This window comes from Osmerus mordax, chromosome 7 (assembly GCF_038355195.1).
Source record: "Osmerus mordax isolate fOsmMor3 chromosome 7, fOsmMor3.pri, whole genome shotgun sequence".
NCBI classification, from domain to species: domain Eukaryota; kingdom Metazoa; phylum Chordata; class Actinopteri; order Osmeriformes; family Osmeridae; genus Osmerus; species Osmerus mordax.
In genome coordinates this window covers 4,426,737-4,447,165 of record NC_090056.1, presented here as the reverse complement: position 1 = coordinate 4,447,165, position 20,429 = coordinate 4,426,737, and the positions used below count along the sequence as shown (strand labels likewise).

The 20,429-nt window shown below is 45.9% G+C and overlaps 2 protein-coding genes across 2 annotated transcripts in view; one reads left to right on the top strand and one right to left on the bottom strand.

Moving 5' to 3' along the window:
• The window catches only part of mtcl2 (microtubule crosslinking factor 2), a 42,276-nt gene extending 41,023 nt beyond the window's left edge, over positions 1-1,253 (bottom strand). The window contains exon 1 of the mRNA XM_067239681.1: positions 152-1,253. Within this exon, the coding sequence (XP_067095782.1) occupies positions 152-1,042 (891 nt within the window). The 5' untranslated portion in view covers positions 1,043-1,253. The remainder of the gene's footprint in view (positions 1-151) is intronic.
• Positions 1,254-6,165: 4,912 nt separating this feature from the next.
• LOC136946013 (oxysterol-binding protein-related protein 2-like) lies at positions 6,166-19,799 on the top strand. The gene is made up of 14 exons (XM_067240182.1): positions 6,166-6,273; positions 11,138-11,356; positions 12,189-12,312; positions 12,705-12,780; positions 12,871-13,005; positions 13,088-13,185; positions 13,374-13,556; positions 13,674-13,781; positions 14,250-14,339; positions 14,612-14,732; positions 16,127-16,252; positions 16,330-16,453; positions 16,705-16,795; positions 16,973-19,799. The coding sequence occupies exons 2-14, from the start codon at positions 11,320-11,322 to the stop codon at positions 17,073-17,075; spliced, it is 1,416 nt and encodes a 471-aa protein (XP_067096283.1). The 5' UTR covers positions 6,166-6,273; positions 11,138-11,319; the 3' UTR covers positions 17,076-19,799.
• The last annotated feature ends 630 nt before the right edge of the window (positions 19,800-20,429 follow it).

Here is a 20,429-nt window from a genome sequence, read left to right as displayed (position 1 = left end):
AATACATTTATTTATTTCGAACGGTAGTGGGCTATATCCGAAGAACGTCTTATGTTTTACTGTAAAGTGTGTTTCTTTTAAACCCAAACTAAACAACGTAAACAAACGTAAACATGGGACAAATTTGCAGTGGGGAAAACACATCTCTTACTTTGAGGTAATCATTCTCTGATCTCAGTTCCTCGATTTCCCTGACGAACTCCTCATGCATGCCATCCATGTACTCCTCAGTGAGGTCAGAGAAGGCCAGCGAAGTGCTGGCGGGCACTCGGCTGTCGAAAGAGGTGAGAGAGCGTTCGTCTCCGGGAGAGATGCTTCCCTCCCCCGTTTCTACTCCTAGCGAGAGTCGGTCCTTCTCCACCGAGGTCTTGGCATGTTGGTGTCCACGGCTTCTCTCTGATAGCACTTCGTCTTGGGTCCGTGTGTTGACCTCAGCCCCCCCGCCACGGCTGCTGGATTCAGTATCACTGCTGAGAGCGTCGGTGGATAGCTTGTTTTCTTCCGAGGCACAATCGGAAAGCTCCGAGCTGCTGTCCGTTGGAGACAGTTTCCCCGGAGCGCACCCAGAATCTTTACTCAGGTCGTCCGAGGCTATGCTGGCGTCAGATACCTTCCTCCGACCACTTTTTGTGCTTTTTTGCGCACTGGCAACCGATAATGTGGATTTCCCTGTCATTTTTGCTTTTTCTGATTTGGTTTCTTTCCCACCGCCCGGACTGCGCCTCGAGACCCTGCTCCCAAGATGTATTGAGCCAGGTTTGACGCTAAGAGTCGGGGTTCCTATTCCTCCACGAATCTTGGTCAGAGACCAACCGGGAACGTCCTTAGGTCTGGCAGGAGACGGAGCCCGGTTGATTTTCTTCTTCTCGTTCCGTTGAACGGGCGGCACCGCGGGCTGCTCCTCAAACTGGTGCTGCTGTTGCGGCTGAGCCAGCCCGCTGCCGGCGCTCTCGGTCCCGTTGTCCATTTTGAGCCGGAGTCTCCGTTCCTTTTGCGAGACAGAGTGAGTTGGCGAATGAACATCAGCCTTTGTCTTTGTCATTCATTCCGCTTTTACAACAACTGAACACAGAAACGAAACCTCTACATGAAAGAGGCAGAAGTTCAGTTCTATCAAAAGGCAAAACGATCTTTGCAAGCCTCAAATTGATACGCATGCAACAACGCAGAATGAAGAACCAAGGGAGCAAGTTAAACGCAATAAGGACAGGTTTTCGTAGTATTTCCCGTTAACAAAAATCGAAGTATTCCGTTAACTTTCACGTCTTTTGCGCTCTCCCTGTCTCTGCACGGTTCCTCCTTCGCCGGTGCAGCATAAAGTGGTAAAGAAAAGAAAGGTAGTGTGCTCGAGAGGGTATTTTTCTCCGCCCAGGTCCTAGCGGTTCTGTTGGTGACGAGCCGCTGACTGTCTGTCTGGGAAAAGAGCATCTTGGCTGCTCACTGCTGCCCCCTCCCGGCTTGGAAACAAACAACATAAAGAAACACGAGCTAAACTAAATTAAAACACAGGACAGGAGCAAAGAACACAGTAGCCTACTAGTCAATACAGTTCAGTCTAGAGAAAGAAACATAAATAGAAAAATATACGAAGCAACATTGGAGGAATGGCATGGCTGTGTGAAAAGGGGCCAACGAACGGGGCTGTCCTATAAGAACATTGCCACCAGACATTAACATAGTCTTTAAAGGTAGATATTTATAACTAGCATAGCAGAGTAGGTTCTGAATTGATATTCTGAAGTCTTTCTCTCTCTCGCCTGCAGCCAGGCAGTTACATCAGTGTTTTACTTGCGAAGAGACACATGGAGCTGAGTTTCTTCTTCTTAGGTTACCATTCTGCTTACTGAGACACAGGGCAGCAGGGTGATAGCTCACATACACAAGCACAAACACACACACGCTCGCACACACACACACACTCATCATTATGTACTCACACACTTTAGCACACACGTTAACTCGCACACACGTACGCAGCCACACACAAAACATATGCAGACGCACACAGACACACACAAACACACACACACAGACACACACAAACACACACACAGACACACACAAACACACACACAGACAGGGCCCGTGGGTCAACACGTGTCATCTTTCGATAGTTTTTCTACACAAGCTACAAGTCAACTCATTTTGCTTCCCTCTTTCTCTGACATTTTCACTAATGCCTTCTTCTTTCCTTTCATTGCTGGCATATTGTTGACAATGAAATGTGCCCCCAGGCTCTATTATACAGAAGACTATCCAGTCACATGAAACATAGAAAGGTATAGTTATTACAGTACAGCACCTTATACAGAGGTGTCATAGACATTATTACCTTCCTGTGTACTAATCAAGATGTTTATGCTTTTGTAACACTGTAGTCATGTTATCCCCTGATCAGGTGCCCTGCTGTCTCCAGGGCGACAGCAGTCAGCCAATCATAGAGATGTATCAGGACGGCATTCTACATGTAAGGGAAAAATAATACTTTATGCACACTGGGACACACACACATACACACACATGAACACACACGCATACTCACAGGCACACACACTAATTAGTCCATAATGACTACTTAATAGCACCAATGTTCCAATTTAACCTCTCCAAAGGACTACCATTACCTGGATCTAGAGGACTTCTTCTTCTGTGTATCTGTGTGTGTGTTTGTGTGTGTGTGTGTGTGTGTGCGTTGAGGTTGGCAAGACTAAAACGGTATCAATAGTAAAACCCACTGTTCCCTTCTATCTCTATATTTTTCTGTCAATCTTGGTAGTCTCTCTCTCGCACTTTCTTTCTCTCTCATGTTCCTCTGCCTCTGTCCCTTCCTCCCTTCCTATCTCTCTCCCTCCCTCTCTCTCTTTCTTTTTTTACTTGTCTGTCTGTCTCATCTGTAAACTCTGATAGCACGTGACTTCCGCCTCCATTTTTGTACATTCTCCAGATTTTGTTTGCTCTTTGAACAAAAGGGAACTCAGCAAAACATACCTTCTGCTGTACTGGCTATCCTTCACACAAGCAGGTACGCACGCATGCACACTGCTTGGGTACTGCAGAGACAAAACTCTTCTGTGTAGCTGCCTGTTCCTTGGCACGGCAGAGATATGGGTGAACTAAACACCCCTTCCAGTGTGGGTGTGTGGGACATCCTGCAACACTTGGTAGAAAAGAATGGAAGAAAACTAAAAACAAATCATTTTCATTTTTTGGGACAAAAATGTTTGGTATTTACATGTAAATATAGACCAAAGAACACAGAGAAGTGGAGAAAAGAGTCCGTAAGGGCTGGAACATGTTAAATGTGTATGTGTGTGAGAGAGAGAAATAGAAAAATAGAGGGAGACAAATGTGTGTGTGTGTGTGTGTGTGTGTAGGAGAGAGAGTGAGAAATAGACGAATAGAGACAAATGTGTTTGTGTGCTTGTGAGTCTTAAGAGAGACCATTACCATCCAACCCTCCTCATTAACGCCATCCACCCCCCACATCCCAGATCCACCGCTTTCTGTCTCTGCCACCAATTGGAAGGAAAGGCTGAATTCCATCCTCCCTGACTGGACAAAGAAAGCTGAAGAACCGCCGAAGAGAAGTGCTGTCTAAGCAGATATGTGGTGTGCTGTCTGTAATTGGAACCCACTCATCCACACGATGGCTTTGGAGAGGTTGTTATGGCCACGGTATATCAGCGGGGCCAGTTCTGTGCTTATGAAGATGTATTCAGAAACAGTGTACCTTAGTGCAGATAGAGTATGGACAGTGCTACTGCAACTACCAGCAAAAACCCACGAGACTGATCCTCAGCATACAGGCTCTTTTCGAGGCACTTTAGCAAACTAGGATAACCAGCGTTTCCTCAAGAGTAAGCAGGTTTGCTAAAACATTAGGCTCATAAAGCCTTTTGCCTTTCTGTGGACAACAGCTTTTTTTTAAACTTTGACACGGTGGGCGCAGAGCCCTTTCGTTGCAAATCCTCTCTTTCTCAAGAGCTCTTCTTTGGACACAGATTCCTGTACTGTGCTGAAGCATTGCTGTGTTCTCATTTCTTTCTTTCCCCCCTTTTCCCAATATCTCCGTGGCCTAGATAAGAGAGGTGATGATGAACACTGAGACCCCCCGCAGCGTGGCTCTGGATCCTCAGAGGGGCTCTGTACAACTCTTACACACACACACACACACGTACATACACACACACACACGCTTACATACACACACACACACGCTTACATACACAAACACACACATGTACACACCCGTACGTACATATCCACCCATCTCTGCCTTGGCATGGGTTCTCAATCCGCAACCCATGCCTCCAAACCTTGTTCCATGATATGTTTTAGTTTGGCTCACCGGGCACCATACACTACCTGGAAGGAATCAGGAGACACAGGATCATTACTGGAAATGATGGTACTGTATGGTTGAACTCATAAGGACTGGGATGGATGTAGGAGGGACTGAGTAAGGCATCCTGGGACAGTCCTCTATCGCCACCCTTTGGTGAAAAAACACCAAGCGAGGACACTGCAAGGGCAAACTGGGGCGTGTTTCACAGGAAGGTGAAAAAAAACAAAAACGAATTAAAGCAATCCTGGGTCGAAACAACAACAAACCATCAGTGACAACAACAGCAAGAACAAAACCATGTCCATAATGCATAATTAGCTATGTAAATATTATTTGTAACACAGTAGACACATCTTATCATCAGGACAACTCAGCATGTTCAATAAAATACTTTACATTTACTAAAATGCCAGTCATGTTCAGCAGCAAAATAAAAGACAGAGTGCTGATCCATGGTTGTAATGAGGGAGACAGAGAATGCTGCTTCTTATCAAAATCAGCTGTGGTATTCTTCTCCATGGCCTATTGGTGTAATTACCATGAATAATTCCATTTAAATGACTTTGCTGAATCCTGATCATCAATCTCTCTCCTTCTTTCTCTCTGTCTATTTCCCTCTCGGGCTGTCAAGAACTATTGAAGCAATGTTCTGACACAGCACTAATGATCTGTGTTCTTAGTGCAGGCTTTGGTATATTGTTTATTTGTGTAGTCTGTGTGTGGGTGTGTGTGTGTGTGTGTGTGTGTGAGAAGTAGAGAGAGAGAGAGTGGACAAGCAGGTCTGTGTTCTGCTGAGGAAGCCGTGAGAGGTCATAATGGAGAAGAGAGACAGTACTCGACTCATCTCATCTGATCACACCATCAGAGTTATGTAATCAGAATTTGTCTGGTCCACCCAGCATCTCTTTTCATACCAAAAATGTAAAACAATTGAAAACAAAAGAGGAGTACTAGAGAGAGAGAGAGAGAGAGAGAGAGAGAGAAAGAGAGAGAGAGAGACTGCGATAGGGAAAAGTGTTGCAGCTGCAGTAAATTGCTCTCTTTCTTTCTTTCTTTCTTTCTTTCTCTCTCTCTCTCTCTCTCTCTCTCTCTCTCTCTCTCTCTCTCTCTCTCTCTCTCTCTCTCTCTCTCTCTCTGTCTCTCTCTCTCTCTCTCTCTCTCTCTCTCTGTCACACACACACACATTGACACACGCACACGCATGCCTAGACTGGGTCATTGCATGCCATGGCAGGCCACTGTGGTGATCAGGGAGGGCAGGGAGAAAAGGGGGGATGAGGAAGAGGGGAGGACACGGCATATATCGGTGATTGCGATATGTCTTTCATTATTGATGAGGATAATACACAGCTGCCAAATATATCCCTCATAAAATATGTACAACATGCTGATAACTGATCCCCACCCCTTCTTTAAGCATGGTCGTTGGCGGTTCTGTTTTTGGAGGAGAGGTGGAAAATGTGCTGCTTCTATTCCATGAGGGACTAAAAACTCGATGGCACAGACAAGGATCGTTTAGGAATGGTTTGATAATCATGTTATCCGATCTTCTTAAAAGAATTATCGGAATGAAAAGACAATATGGGCATGCATGATCAGGGATTATACATAATTCACCCAAACAATTTATTTTTGAATGTCTCAAATTTCTGAGAAGGAAATCAGTGGCTGATTATCAGATAGTACACGCTGTTCTAACCTTTACACCAGGGGCTTTTCACCTGTCAGTGTGTTTGTGGGTGAGGTTGTCCATTCATCGGGAGGATAGGTCCCACGGATCGGTCGATAGGACCGCCTCTTCCACCCTCTTCCGCTATTGTGTCAATCCAGAGGCACACTTCTGATTACTCTGTTAGCCAGTAAGTAAGCAGCGTCTGCTCTTGGACCTGTCAAATCTCTGCACTTATCCAGGTGTTTTTGCGTCTCAGGTGAGTAAACTGATACCAACGCATTTTACAGAATTTGCAAGTCAAATTCGCCAACTTGTTTTCATGTTCATGCTGTTGTTTTTTTGTTTGTTTCGTATTTGTTTTGATGCCCTTCCTCTCTCTGTTTAGCCGCCCGCTAGCCGTGGGCTAGCCAGTAGTAGCTAGTTAGCTAGTAGCTAGATTGTAAACTGGAAGCTGTTAAGCTCACCCTCTCTTCAAAATCGTGAAAGGGTCGTTATCTTTCTGTGATTGTTGAGCCACCTTACATGGTCCTACAGCACGTTAACACTGGTTTGACAGCTAGTTTGTTTGCCTTCATTTGATTGCGAAAGCAAGTGCGCATCATCTCCAGCTAACGTTAGCTAGCTAATTTCGCCTTGGTGATAGTTACGCCTTGGTGCATACTCTTCCAGTGGAACTAGGTAGGTAATTATACTCCAGGTAGGTATAACTCCAGGTTGCACAGTCAGGTGCGGACGTACAGTACCAGTATTTATTTATAAAAGTGGTTTACATTCTGTTAACTGTGAGCTTGTACATGTGTGGGAGTAAGTGGGCTTGTGGTATAGTAGGAATGTGATTAAGTGAGGGAGACTAGTTTAAACACAATGCAGCATCGCTGGCATCATTAGGTCCTTGGACCTGTGTCAGTCAGTCCCATCCGACTGAATGGGCTAGCTTGATGGCAAGTTTCATTCTCGTCTTCATTAACAGTAAAGTGAACTTTATTAATCCGTACCTTAGTGTTTCATAGTTAGCACCCTATAGCACCGAGGTCATTTAGATGAATGGCAGGCTGACTGACTGTTTGTCTGTGTTATCTGACTGGCCGTGTATTTGAAAGTGTGTAGCTAATAAGCTGGTTTTTAAGTGCAGGAGAGGGGAAGAACAGCCTACTGGCAGAGGAAGTTTTAGGTCAGCATTCTAAACAGTTGGACTATTTATGCTGTGTCCTGTGTTGATGTGTGTGCCAATGACATTGTCAGGGCTCCACCCAGGTTGGGGCTACATTAGAACATGCTGACTCACCCTATCAAGCTCAGTCTGCTGAGGTGTGTGTGTGTGTGTGTGTGAGAGAGAGTGAGAGAGAGAGAGAGAGAGTATCTCTTCTTAGTCCCACAGTTGAGAGCAACCTCTTTCGCATCCGACAAAGAGGTACACACAGACAGTCCTAGCCTATGACATCCATGCTTTACATATAAGTAGCCAAGAATAAACAAGCACTTCAGACTGGGACAGGATCAGGCGTGTGTGCCTGACTGAGTGTGCCTGTTGATGTGTGTGTCGGTGATCTTACTGTGCACTTCCATTTGCTGACTGACTGTCTGTTCTCTTCTATCCTGTACATCGCCTACATATGTCTGGTTCCCATAGAGTCTGAGTTAAAACTGTGTTACACATCCTCTTAAATACACGTCAGCATTGGCCTGGGTCAGCATGAAATGTTGAGGTTGGGGTAGATTGCACTTTCTGGATTGGTCCATCAGTTCCATTAGCCTAGTGGCCGTTGGCGGCGAACATGTGTACACTTTTACTTCTCGCGAGATCCGTGGCTTCATCGTGTTGTGCAACTCAGCTAGTTCCTCTTTATTTGTCGCAAATCGTCTCATCCAAACAACTTCACACTGTCACTGCACGTCCTTGCGTCCTCCTGACCAATACACCTGGAGAACTTCATACATTCTCTCCCCTCACTTCATACAGTGCCTGGTTCTTAGATAATCCAACCGCAGGCACACAGAGATTCCTGCCTTTATAGATAAGATGGCATCAGACAAAACCAATCAAGCGTAGAATTGATTAATCGAAGGGATAGGCTACTTTCGACTAGGTCTGGTGTGTGGCCCACGGGTGATAGTACTAAAGTGCCAAGAACGTGTAGAAACATTTTTGAGTTGCCCCTTTTGTGTTTTTATTGTCCATTGTTGTCCATTGTATTTAACACCCACACTCCTCACAATCCCAAACACACAGGGGTGGTAGTTTATCTCTTAATGGGGCTCCCAGATGTGTGTGTCTGTTAGGGGTGTAACGATACACTCAGCTCACGATTCGATACGTATCACAATACTGGGTGTACGGTACAAATACGTATCACAATATTTTGAATGACATTTTTTATTAAACAAATTAAATTAACAGATTTTTTTCCAAAACATTGAACATTTACAATAATTTTATTTGTTAATTTAGTTCACTCAGTTCAAGCGTTTTCTGTGAATGCAATGAATGCACGCATGACGCAGGTGCAGAGTAGATCGCGTGCTGGTAGCTCAACCAATAGCATCAAACGGACGTCATATTGTAAAAATATTGCCATAACTCTACGATACATATTGTAAAAATGTTGTATTGCGATATATTGTTCCACAATATCTTGTTACACCCCTAGTGTCTGTGTGTTTGAACACTCCAGTCATGACCAACAAGCCACTGGGCTAGTTCAGCTGTTGATGTAATTTCCTATTGCCGTCAAACACACACACACACACACAAACAAACAAACAGTCCATTTAGACCAGCAGCGGTGTGTGTGCATGCAACTCTCTTGTTTTCCTGGATGTGTGTGTGTTTCTCACATGGTAACAGCTCTAGTCTCCCAGGCTCTCACTCTCTTCTACTGTGTGTGTGTGTTTGTGTGTATGCATGTGTGGCTGTCTCTGGCTGGCTTGGCTGAGGTTGTTGTTGACAAAGCCCCAGAGGACTGAGCTAGCACAGAGGACCTTCTGAATGGAACAGGAACAAGTGGCAGGCTGAGAGATCAGACCCACTAACAAGCTGCCATCATTAGTCTGTCTGTCTGTCTGTCTGTCTCTGCCTGTCTGTCGTTTACAACGTGCGTCCTTAATAAGATATTGCCAGCGAGTCCAAAACATTGTATTGATGGAAGGATGTACGCGGTCAGCAGTCTGTCACGCACAGAACACAAGTTGACTTTCAGATTTAAAGTTTTAGTTGAGTTGAACAGAGTAGCGCTTAACCTAAAGATGGAGCCAAGCTGCAGAGACTGGTGTGTGAGGAGATCCTGAGGAGACCATTTGTCTCTCTCTCTCTCTCTCTCTCTCTCTCTCTCTCTCTCTCTCTCTCTCTCTCTCTCTCTCTCTCTCTCTCTCTCTCTCTCTCTCTCTCTCTCTCTCTCTCTCTCTGTCTCTGTCTCTGTCTCTGTCTCTGTCTCTGTCTCTGTCTCTGTTTCTCTCTCTTTCTCTCTCTTTCTCTCTCTTTCTCTCTCTTTCTCTCTCTTTCTCTCTCTGTCTCTCTAACTCTCCCTCTAAGGGCTTCTACCCCTTGCTCTCATGAAACGTATCCTCCATGTCAGTGTGTGTGTGTGTGTTAGAGAGAAAAAGATAAGGTATTATGTATCTATGGCGTCGCCTACTGTATGGTGCCATGGCTCTCATGCTGACGTAATGACTCGCTAGTGCACGAGAGGGTGGGAGGGGCATGACCTGAGGGGAAGCGGCAGCCAATGGGAGCGCTGTGCGGGGTGGCCGTGGGATTGCAAGGTCACCCGGAGATTCGTGGATACAAGAGTGTGTGTGTGTTGGTGAGGACAAGGGAGCGTTTGTGTGTGTGTGTGTGTGTGTGGGGGAGGGGGGGGGGTTCCTGAATCCTGGTCTGTCCCAGACCAGGATTCAAAGTTCAGTCCTGGAGCATCTTGCCTCATGGACACAAGACCGTAAGGTTCTGGGTTCAGTCCCACTGTACAGAGTGGCTCAGTCTGCAGGGAAAAGAACGATACCCTCGACCCTGTTCATTAGGTCAGCTGTCGTTAGCGTGATTGGGTGTTCTTTTGTGGTGGTTTGTGGTTGAGCAAGTGACTTGTTTCATAAGATTCATGAAGGATCCTGATGAAAATAGTCGAGGTACTGTTCTTCTCCAGCCTGGTACTGCTGTGTGAAGAGAACACGTCTGCTTTCCCGCTTTATAGGCTATGAAACACTCACCAGAAGGTGTTGTTAGGTATGCAAACCATATGCAGATTCGGCTCTTGCAGAACCTGAGTGCTAGGGTGAGGCTTGAGACATAGGATAAGGGCTGGGGTGGGAGGTAGGGTGAGGGTGAGGGATGGGAAGAGACCAGGGGTGGGAGGTAGAATAAGGGCTGGGCTGGGAGGTAGAATGAGGGTTGAGACGTAGGATGAGGGCTGGGAGGTAGAATGAGGGTTGAGACGTAGGATGAGGGCTGGGAGGTAGAATGAGGGTTGAGATGTAGGGTGAGGGTTGAGATGTAGGGTGAGGACTGGGAGGTAGGGTGAGGGCTGGGGTGGGAGGTAGGGTGAAGGCTGGGGGCTGGGTTGTGAGTTTCTATGGCTCAGTTGTCATGGTAAACCCAAGAGGAACGTACACCCGATACTAACCTCACTGCTGCTCCTGGTTAAAGAAACAGTGCTTACTGGAGCTAGGAAAAGATAGGCTGCATGTTCTAGTGATGAAGGCAGACAGTAAAGAACTGCTGCACTCGCTGACAGGTACGTTGCAGAAGTTACTAGAACTGCTTTATTCCTCTTTAAGTTGACATTCACGACACTAACAGGGGGCTTCGTTGTAATGATTCCTTTGATCTTGATCACTTGTTAAGTGTGTTTGCGTGCGTGTTTGAAGCCTCGACAGCAAAGCTGCAGTCCCTCTCTTATCAATTGCAAACAAGCAAATGGATGGTTAGTCAAAAGTCCACCTGTGTGTGTTTGAGGCGTTCCTTCTTCCTGGGCAGGGACAGACCAGAGAGAGAGAGAGAGAGAGAGAGAGAGAGAGAGAGAGAGAGAGAGACTTCAACCAGCCAGCCAGCCAGGTCGGTCATGCAGCTAGCCAGTTAGCTGGCCTGCTGTATGCTACAATAAGCTGATTGTGTTGTCACCTCTCCCTAGGTTCCTACAACTGTTCTGCCTCAAGGAAGTGGGAGTTGGCCGATGAACGTTGGATTGTGGCGTTCTGCTAACGTTCCAGGAACCTTCCGGTGGTGTCCTGCTGCCGGTGCCTGTGAGGTTCCCTCATAGAGACCATGTTCTAGAGGTTCTGGGTTCTCGAAGCCTGGCTGAGACTCTGGAAGATGAACAATGAGGACGAGTTCTACGACGCCGTCACAGGTGGGTTTCAAGACATAGAGTTAGACTCACTAGATATACAGATGGGTCTCAGGACTTGGTGTAGAGATGTAGAACAGCCCGGAGGGTCTTGGGAGAAGGATAGTGTTACTTGACCCAGAAACACATATCTAGACTACAACTGATAGACAATACAAGTCAGACCTAGCTTAGACTGAGTGTGCTGGTGGTCAGGTAAAGAGTATGTCTCCGGGGCTGACGATGGCGTAGAGCCATCCAGAGAAACACAACCTGACTGCTTCGCCTGATCGCCTCATCAATAATGCAGTGGGCAATTATTTTGCCTCCATAATTGGCCCTGTCATCTGTCTCAGTGTGTGTGTGTGCGCGTGGTGAGAGAATAGAGTTGGATGACAGGGCGGAGCACAGATGACATAGGGAAAGTTGTGTGATTAAGGGCTGTTCACAGGAGGCGCGCCAAAGCTTTTTGTGCACGTCTAGTGACGGGCCCTTAAGTCTTCTTATACCATGAGGTGGAGGGCGCGTGACTCGGAAAACCCTCATTGTTCCAGGCCTTTCTCTCCCCATCTATTCTTCTCGCCATCTCCTTCTTGTCCTCTCTCTTTGTCTCTGTGAAACACAAAGGCTTGCATTGTCGGTGTAGGTGTGTGTGCCTGCTTAGTTCATGGTGCTCCAGTCATCGAATGGGTGTTATTTGTTTAGGAGTGTTAAGGTGTGGATCTTCACTGTTAGGATACCGTATAGCATTTTCCGTGTCGCTGTGGGTGAATGGTTCTTGTAAGGAACTTTGAATTGTTCTGTAATTTGTGTCCACCCTTCTTTGTGTGTGTGTGTGTATGTGTGTGTGTGTCAGGCTTGGATTCGGATGAGTCATACGAGGGAGTGTCGGAGGCTAGTTTTAAAGATGCGGTGGTATTTGACGGCAGCCAGCAGAACAATGGCTCCGTTCCACAAGAAAACGGGATCAAGAAACACAGGTACGACTGCATTCCTGCCAAGTCCTCCCTCCTCTCCTCATGATTCCTTATGCTCCATCTCTTTTTCTTTCTTTTTCTTTTTTTTTTTTCTTTCATTCTTTCTTTCATTCTTTCTTTCAGTCAGGTTCTCCTCATCGTCTCTCTCCTCTGTCGCCCAGTCTTCCACCATCTCCACCCTCCTTTTTCTCTCCCCCTCGATATCCGTTAAAAGACTGCCTAGTCCACATGCTCAGCTTATCTAGCTCTGTGTGTGTGTGTGTTTAGTAAAAGCCCGCACGGTACTGTTCATCGTCCCGTATCACTGCCACTGATAGACATCATGGCGATACTCAAGGTGCACCACAGTTATGAGGGCGGAGTCATCCTGTCCCTCCTATCTTCTCTCTTCCCAGGGCCAGATTACCGGCCCCCATGTTCTCCAGAAACAACTTCAGTGTGTGGAGCATCCTGAAGAAATGCATTGGACTGGTGAGGGACCTGGCCCTGTAACTTTGGACAGTATTGTGTGTTTTTTTTGTGTTACCAAGCTTCTTCATGTCTCTGTGTGTGTGTGTGTAGGAGCTGTCCAAGATCACCATGCCCATCGTGTTCAATGAGCCTCTCAGCTTCCTCCAGAGGATCTCTGAATACATGGAGCACACTTACCTCATCAACAAAGCCTGCTCGCTGTCCGACTCTACAGAACGCATGCAGGTAGGGGGGAACACGCATGCAGGGCCCTCGTTCGTTCAGTGTATTGTGTGTGTGTGAATCCTCAGTGTGTGTGTGTGTCCAGGCGGTAGCTGCGTTCGCTGTGTCTGCTGTGGCCTCCCAGTGGGACAGGACTGGAAAACCCTTCAACCCACTACTGGGAGAGACCTACGAACTCATCAGGTGACCAAACACACACACACACACACACACACACACACACAGATGCACACGTATACACTTCAACAGAGATACACACTAACAGAGACACACACACACACCAACAATCAACAGAGATCCACACACCTATTGATCCTCATACACATCATCACAGTTGTTCATGTCTCTCTGTTGTACCCCGGCCCCTTCAGAGAGGACCAGGGCTTCAGGCTGGTGTCAGAGCAGGTGAGCCACCACCCTCCAGTCAGTGCCTTCCACGCAGAGAGCTTGACAGGAGACTTTGTCTTCCACGGATCCATCTACCCCAAGCTCAAGTTCTGGGGCAAGAGCGTTGAGGCGGAGCCCAAGGGAATCATTACACTAGAGCTCCTCAAGTGAGTTGGGAGTGTGTGTCTGTGTGTGTGTGTGTGTGTGTGTGTGTGTGTTCTGAGGTATTGGGACCCTCTTAATATTCTTAACACCCCACCTCTCTCTCGCTCTCTCTCTCTCAGGCACAAGGAGGTGTACACATGGAGCAATCCCTTCTGCTGTGTCCACAACGTGATCCTGGGCAAGCTGTGGATAGAACAGTACGGCACGGTGGAGATCCTGAACCACAGGTGTGCAGAGGTTCAACCTGACCTCAATTGACCATCTAACAAACTAACCTGACCATCTCACCTGACCATTTAACCAACTAACCTGACCATCTCACCTGACCATTTAACCAACTAACCTGACCATCTCACCTGACTATCTAACCAACTAACCTGACCATCTCGCCTGACTATCTAACCAACCAACCTGACCATCTCGCCTGACTATCTAACCAACCAACCTGACCATCTCGCCTGACTATCTAACCAACTAACCTGACCATCTCGCCTGACTATCTAACCAACTAACCTGACCATCTCACCTTACCATCAGACTTTACCAACTGACCTAACTAGACAAATTTACCATCTGACCTAACTTAACCTAATGCTCTAACTTTACTATCTAAACGTACAACCTAACCTAACCTTACCAATTAACCGCACCATCTGTGCTGACTGTGTAACCAGAGCCTGTCTGTTCCCCCTCAGTACTGGAGAAAAGTGTGTGCTGAACTTCAAGCCTTGCGGCCTGTTTGGGAAGGAGCTACACAGAGTAGAGGGCTACATTCAAGATAAGAGGTAGGGGTCAACAAGAATATCTGGACTCCCCTCATGTCAACTACATCTGACCAGCCTCTGTGGCTAGCTGTACACCTGATATTCTCTCCAGCTGTTAGAATTCAGAATGATTTCTTTTTCACTTGACCCAGTGACCCTCAGTATCTTTTGAACTCTTATCCAAATCGTGATGGTGGATCAAACCAGATGGGTCCAGATCCTGTCAGATCGCTTGTGTGGCTCTAGATTAGAATGTTTTCCAGCCCCGCTAATATCCCCATCTGCCTCCTCAGTAAGAAGAAGAAGTGTGTGATCTACGGGAAGTGGACCGAGTGCATGTGGAGCGTCGACCCTCAGACCTATGACCTCAACAAGAAGGCAGAGAAGAAGGCCGACCCCAAGAAAGCCAAGCAGGTAAGACGGAAATGGAGCCAGCCAGTCAGCCGTACAGGCAAAGCCAGTCAGTCAGTCGGTCATCTAGGAAGCCACACAGTCTGCCAGCCAGCCATCTAGTCAGTCAGTCAGTCAGTCAGTAAGCCAGTCAGTCTGTCAACCTGCCAGTCAGTCAGTAAGCCAGCCAGTCAGAGCCAGGCATCCAGCCAGTCAGAGCCAGACATCCAGCCATACAGGCAAAACTAGTCAGTCAGTCGGTCGGTCAGTCAGTAAGCCAGTCAGTTAGTCAGTCAGTCAGTCAGTAAGCCAGTCAGTCAGTCTGTCAGCCACACAGTCATTCAGTCAATCTACCCGTCAGTCAGTCAATAGCCAAGTCAGTGGACATAGATGAGATAAGACTACAAGAAACTCAATCTGGCGAGACACAGACAACCAGTCATTCAGAACGCGCCAGTCAACCATTCACTCGAACGTATCAGTCAATCAATCAGACACATCCAGCTAGTCAGTCAAACAGACCAAGTACCTTACACCTGTACACCAAGTTGAGCCAAGGACAAGACACATACAGACGTCATACAGCAGCAGTCTAGCAACTTCAAGACAAACACTAAATGAAATGGAAGCTCCGTTTAAACAAGAGCAGCCGACAGGCCTTTAGAAAGCCTTCTCATGGGAATTCCTCCTGAGGTGAGAAGTATGTCATTCACTGACTGAACAAGCCTAGCTATTTTCAGCTGTCTCATGATGACTCATTCCTGGTTTTCGATTCTTGTTTGGTGTTGGTAGCGAGCCCACGACACAGCATCCAGGTAAACACACACAGAGATTAGTCTAGGCTGCTGTGGTGGTATTTAGCTGTGTAGCGTTAAGGTGTACTACAGCACAGTGCGGAGTAGTGAATTAGTGGAGTTTGTTGGAAACACGTGTGAATGTACTGTCTGTGCTTTAGATATGACTGTGTGTGTTTAGTGTTGGTCTGGTGTGTATCTGTGTCTGTCTCTGTATGTATGTGTGTGTGTGTGTTTAGTGTTGGTCTGATGTGTGTGTGTGTTTGATGTTAATCGATGTGTGTATGTGTTTGGTGTTGGTCTGAAAGATGTGTGTGTGTGTGTTTGGTGTTGGTCTGATGTGTGTGTGTGTGTGTGTGTGTTAGGTGTTGGTCTGATGCGTGTGTGTGTGATTGGTGTTGTTCTGATGTGTGTGTGTGTTTGGTGTTGGTCTGATGTGTGTGTGTGTGTTTGGTGTTGGTCTGATGTGTGTGTGTTTGGTGTTGGTCTGATGTGTGTGTGTGTTTGGTGTTGGTCTGATGTGTGTGTGTTTGGTGTTGGTCTGATGTGTGTGTGTGTTTGGTGTTGGTCTGATGTGTGTGTGTGTGTTTGGTGTTGGTCTGATGTGTGTGTGTCTGTGTCCAGGAGGAGCCTGAGGGGGCAGAGAATGATGATGCGGATGACATGCCTGAGGCCCAGGAGACTGTAGCTGTCATCCCTGGCAGCACACTCCTCTGGAGGATCTCATCCCGACCAGCTCACTCCACCGAGGTAGCTGACTAACACGCAGTAAATACACACACACGCGCACACACACATTCCACTGTCTCATCTTTGCCTCCCTACAGATGTATAACTTCACTAACTTTGCCATGGCACTGAATGAACTGGAGCCTGGCATGGAGGGCACGCTGGCACCCACAGACTGCCGCCTGCGGCCCGACATCCGAGCTATGGAGCACGGCAACATGGGTAATGTAGTCTTTTTTTCCCCCACAGTACCCTCCATTAGACCCCCCCACTGCTGCCTCCTACTGTTACCAGCAGGAGCTCATCGGTTATTGTGTCATAAACACCTTTCACAATCGTAGCCGAAGGATAAATGGGGCTTCATTCTGACTAAATTGCCCCTTTAACAATGGGTGTATCCTAAATAAACCTGCTGTACCAGAAGTAGATTACCTTGGTGAATGTTCCTTTAACTGTTTGTGCTGCAACCGCAGACGAGGCGAGCCGAGAGAAGGAGAGGCTGGAGGAGAAGCAGAGAGCTGCCAGGAAGGAGAGGGCCAGGACAGAGGAAGAGTGGTCCACCAGGTAGGAACCAATCCTCCCAGCTCTGGAGGAAGGAGGGAGCCCCAAACTGTTGCACCCATAGGACTTCTCAATTGTAAATGTGTACTTAGTGAAGTTTGGACGTTGACAGGCCACAGGGGCATCGGAGATTGGGAGTCCCGGTTCCTATCATTCTAACTGTGTGCTTCTGTGTTCCAGGTGGTTCCAGTCTGGCACCAACCCCTACACCAGCTCCCAGGACTGGCTCTACACTGGAGGCTACTTCAGCAGGAACTACACCGACCTGCCTGACATCTACTGAGCCGGGGTGTCGCCACCAACCCCCCCACCCTCCTCACCCACCAGCCCCTTGCTTCTCTTCATGGCCTCCATGGTCTAAGCATAAGATAACGTTTAGACCTTAACCACAGCACATATGTATCTATATGTTTGCAGCACAACCCCCCCTCCCCCTCATACACACACACACAGCTTGAGATGGACAGACAAGATGGAAGACAGAAAAACAGTCGCTGGTGAGATCAGGGCTGTGAATGCACCTTCTGACTGACGATGGATTGATGGACTCACACGTGCACGTACACACACACTGTGTGTGGATTATGAGGGACAACACAATGTCACACTATTATCTGTAAACACGGACAGGAAGTGATGTAACTGAGTCAGGAAGAGATCATGTTTAAAAAGGGAGATTTTCCCCTCTGCCCCCTCCCTCAATTGGGCCAGAAAGAGATTGATTTGACTCCTTTACCTACAGTGAAACAGACCCATGAAAATGGTCTCCTCAAAGTACCGAGGCCCACTCCATATCCATGTTCCCCATTGGCCAGTCATTCTCTAAACTCCGCCCTTCAGCCTGCCACCAACTCTAGCAGTGTTTACACTGTGTCCTAGCACACTTACAAAATGAGTTTTTCAACGAGGGTCATAAAAAACCCATTGGCATCCACCTTAGTAGGAACTCATCCCCAGAACCCATTGTTTAATGCATATGCGGGTCTTTTATATTTTTAGAACTGTCGGTCGGGTGCATGTTAGATTTGTTTGAGATCTATCTTAAGTGTATACTCACCTGCAGCATTTTCCAGTCTTCTCTGAACACCAGTAGACCCATCAGCCAGTGTGAGTGTCTGCTCCTCTGCTGCATGGCTTTTTGCTGCATGGCTCTCTGCTCCAGCGGCACAGCCTGTCCTCACCCCTCCCTGGCTCTCTGCTCCAGCGGCACAGCCTGTCCTCACCCCTCCCTGGCTCTCTGCTCCAGCTGCACAGCCTGTCCTCAACCCTCCCTGGCTCTCTGCTCCAGCTGCACAGGCTGTCCTCACCCATCCCTGGCTCCTCTGCTCCTTGCCTGCTGCTCACCACTCTAGCTAGTCTGCTTGGACGTCCAGTAATCATGGCAAGGAATGATGATTCCTGAAACAAAACATTAAGGGTTGATAACAATAACAGTTGTTGAGAGTAATTGGTGTGTGTGTGTGTGTGATGGGTGGATGTGATTGACTAGCCATTTGTACAGACTCTAAAGCCATATGGGTAATTTTAACACCAGGGTGGCCATGGCTTACAAACATGGTGTTGCCAGTCAGTTTTCTGTGATCACGACAGCATGTGAAACTCAAAGACTTAACCAGAGCTATCATTAGAGTATGATCGTAAAAAAAAATGTAAATAGTAACTTCATGAGCTATAAATCATTGTAGTTCAGCCTTATCCACTCAGTGAATTTGATATTAGATGGAAACAGTAGTTTCATCAGCTATTTCACATAGCAGTTGTCATCCCTACCAAGCTCACTGAATTCTAGCCTTCCTGGTTAGGTACTGAAAGTAGTTTTAACCAGCAAAAAAATAAAAGAAATTGTATTTCAACTGTCTATGTCCATGTTAGAGAATGTCTGAATGAAATCTTTGCTCCCCTGCACCAAGAACTATAGCTTGGCTCCAGAACAGTGTGTGCATAAGCCAACTGTCTTATAGGATTGAAAGTAATTTACCAACAGCAAGCCAATGGCAAATAAGCTTGACTCATAGCTAGTTAGTTGACCAATAACTAGCTCTTGTCACTTGTGAGTTTAATCGTAGCTCGCTTTCAAATCTAGCTAGATTAAGATAAAACGTCAAAGCTATCTAGCTAAAGAGCACACAGTTGAGGAACCAAGCTATTAGAACTTTTCTACACTCCCAAACCACACTGTGCATTCCAGGTATCAGCCAGAATCTATGCAACCAACCACTCCTAGGCCCACCCTCCTCTGTAAATGAACATGCATAATAAAACCAAATAAACAATTCACTAGTTCTTCACAACCACAAAACATTCTTTTTTTGTCGAGTAACATTGGGAACTTCATTGACCTGTAAACCGCAACAACAAATCTTAGCAGTGATTGTGAATACGGTATGATCTATAGATCTCTGTAGTGTATTGTACTTAAAAGTTCTACTTAGGTAAATGGATACCGTAGAACAAATTAATTGTGACTGAAACATTTGACCTGCGCCCCCCACCACCCCATCCACAGTTAGCTACTTATTTTACTTTACATGCAACACTTTTTTTTCAAAATCTTTATTTCTTATTCAAATGATTATAGATGCTTCGAAGAAGTGATTCGTTTTTGCAAAAGGGTGTGGTAAACCAACAAGTCATAGATAATGATGTAATTCTTCAGTTTAAATGTTATTACCATGTTATTCCTTTTGCCTGGATTTACGTAAACCTTTTAAATGTACCGTTATTTCATTTGATATTTATGCGTTAGGTTTATTGGAGAAATGTTTTGACAAATAATTAGTTTGTTAACTCATCTCTCTTTGTCTATATATTATCATTAATAACAAAGTGAACAGTTAAGTTTAGAGCAGGAGTGTATATCTTCACTGTCTGTGCAGAAAATGTATGTGAAATTGACCACACTACTTCTGGTTCTATCACTTCATCACGGTTAGCTACATGCTAATATGGTTATCCACATGGTAATGCAGGTAAAGACTAATGTACCAACATTAAAAAGTAGATTTTATGTGTTGTCTTGTGTTTATTTCTGTTTATTTGTAACTTGTCTTAAATTATAGTTTGGGGTATTCCATTCCACTGTATAGTACAGTTTTAGTGTACACAATGGATGTGGGCAATGGATTAATATGATGGTATTTTACACAAGTGTTTGCTAACATTTATTAACAGATATAACATTTTGACAAGGAAATTGAAAGGGAAAGTACATATGCTAGAGATAATGGTGATAAAAAAAAAATTTATATCGTTTATTTTTAAATGAATAAATATCAGCAATTAAAGTATTATCAAAGTATTTCATCTTCATTAGGAGGTAAATACTATACACAGCAACACACGACAAATACAAGAAAATATGACAGGAATTTTGTTTTTAATATTATTTCTCTTTATTCTTTTCCTGAAATGTATTGTAAGGTCATTTTATTCATTCATCACATAATTACATGACATGATGCACCAAGTCTACTACAACTGTTTACAGGAATACACTGAAACATACACAAGGTTTTACAATGGGTACATGAAGTAGAGCTCATTGCACTTACAACAGTGAATGTAACATTTTATTCATTTTAGGGTCTCCGCCTTTTATTTTCTGTTGCTTTTTTCATTTGAGTGTTATTTCAACACA

Coding starts and splice junctions, on each gene's coding strand:
- LOC136946013 (XM_067240182.1), top strand. CDS start 11,320: ATGAACAATGAGGACGAGTTCTACGACGCCGTCACAG. Junction 13,186..13,373: donor GAGACCTACGAACTCATCAG/GTGACCAAACAC, acceptor CGGCCCCTTCAG/AGAGGACCAGGGCTTCAGGC. Junction 13,782..14,249: donor GTGGAGATCCTGAACCACAG/GTGTGCAGAGGT, acceptor GTTCCCCCTCAG/TACTGGAGAAAAGTGTGTGC.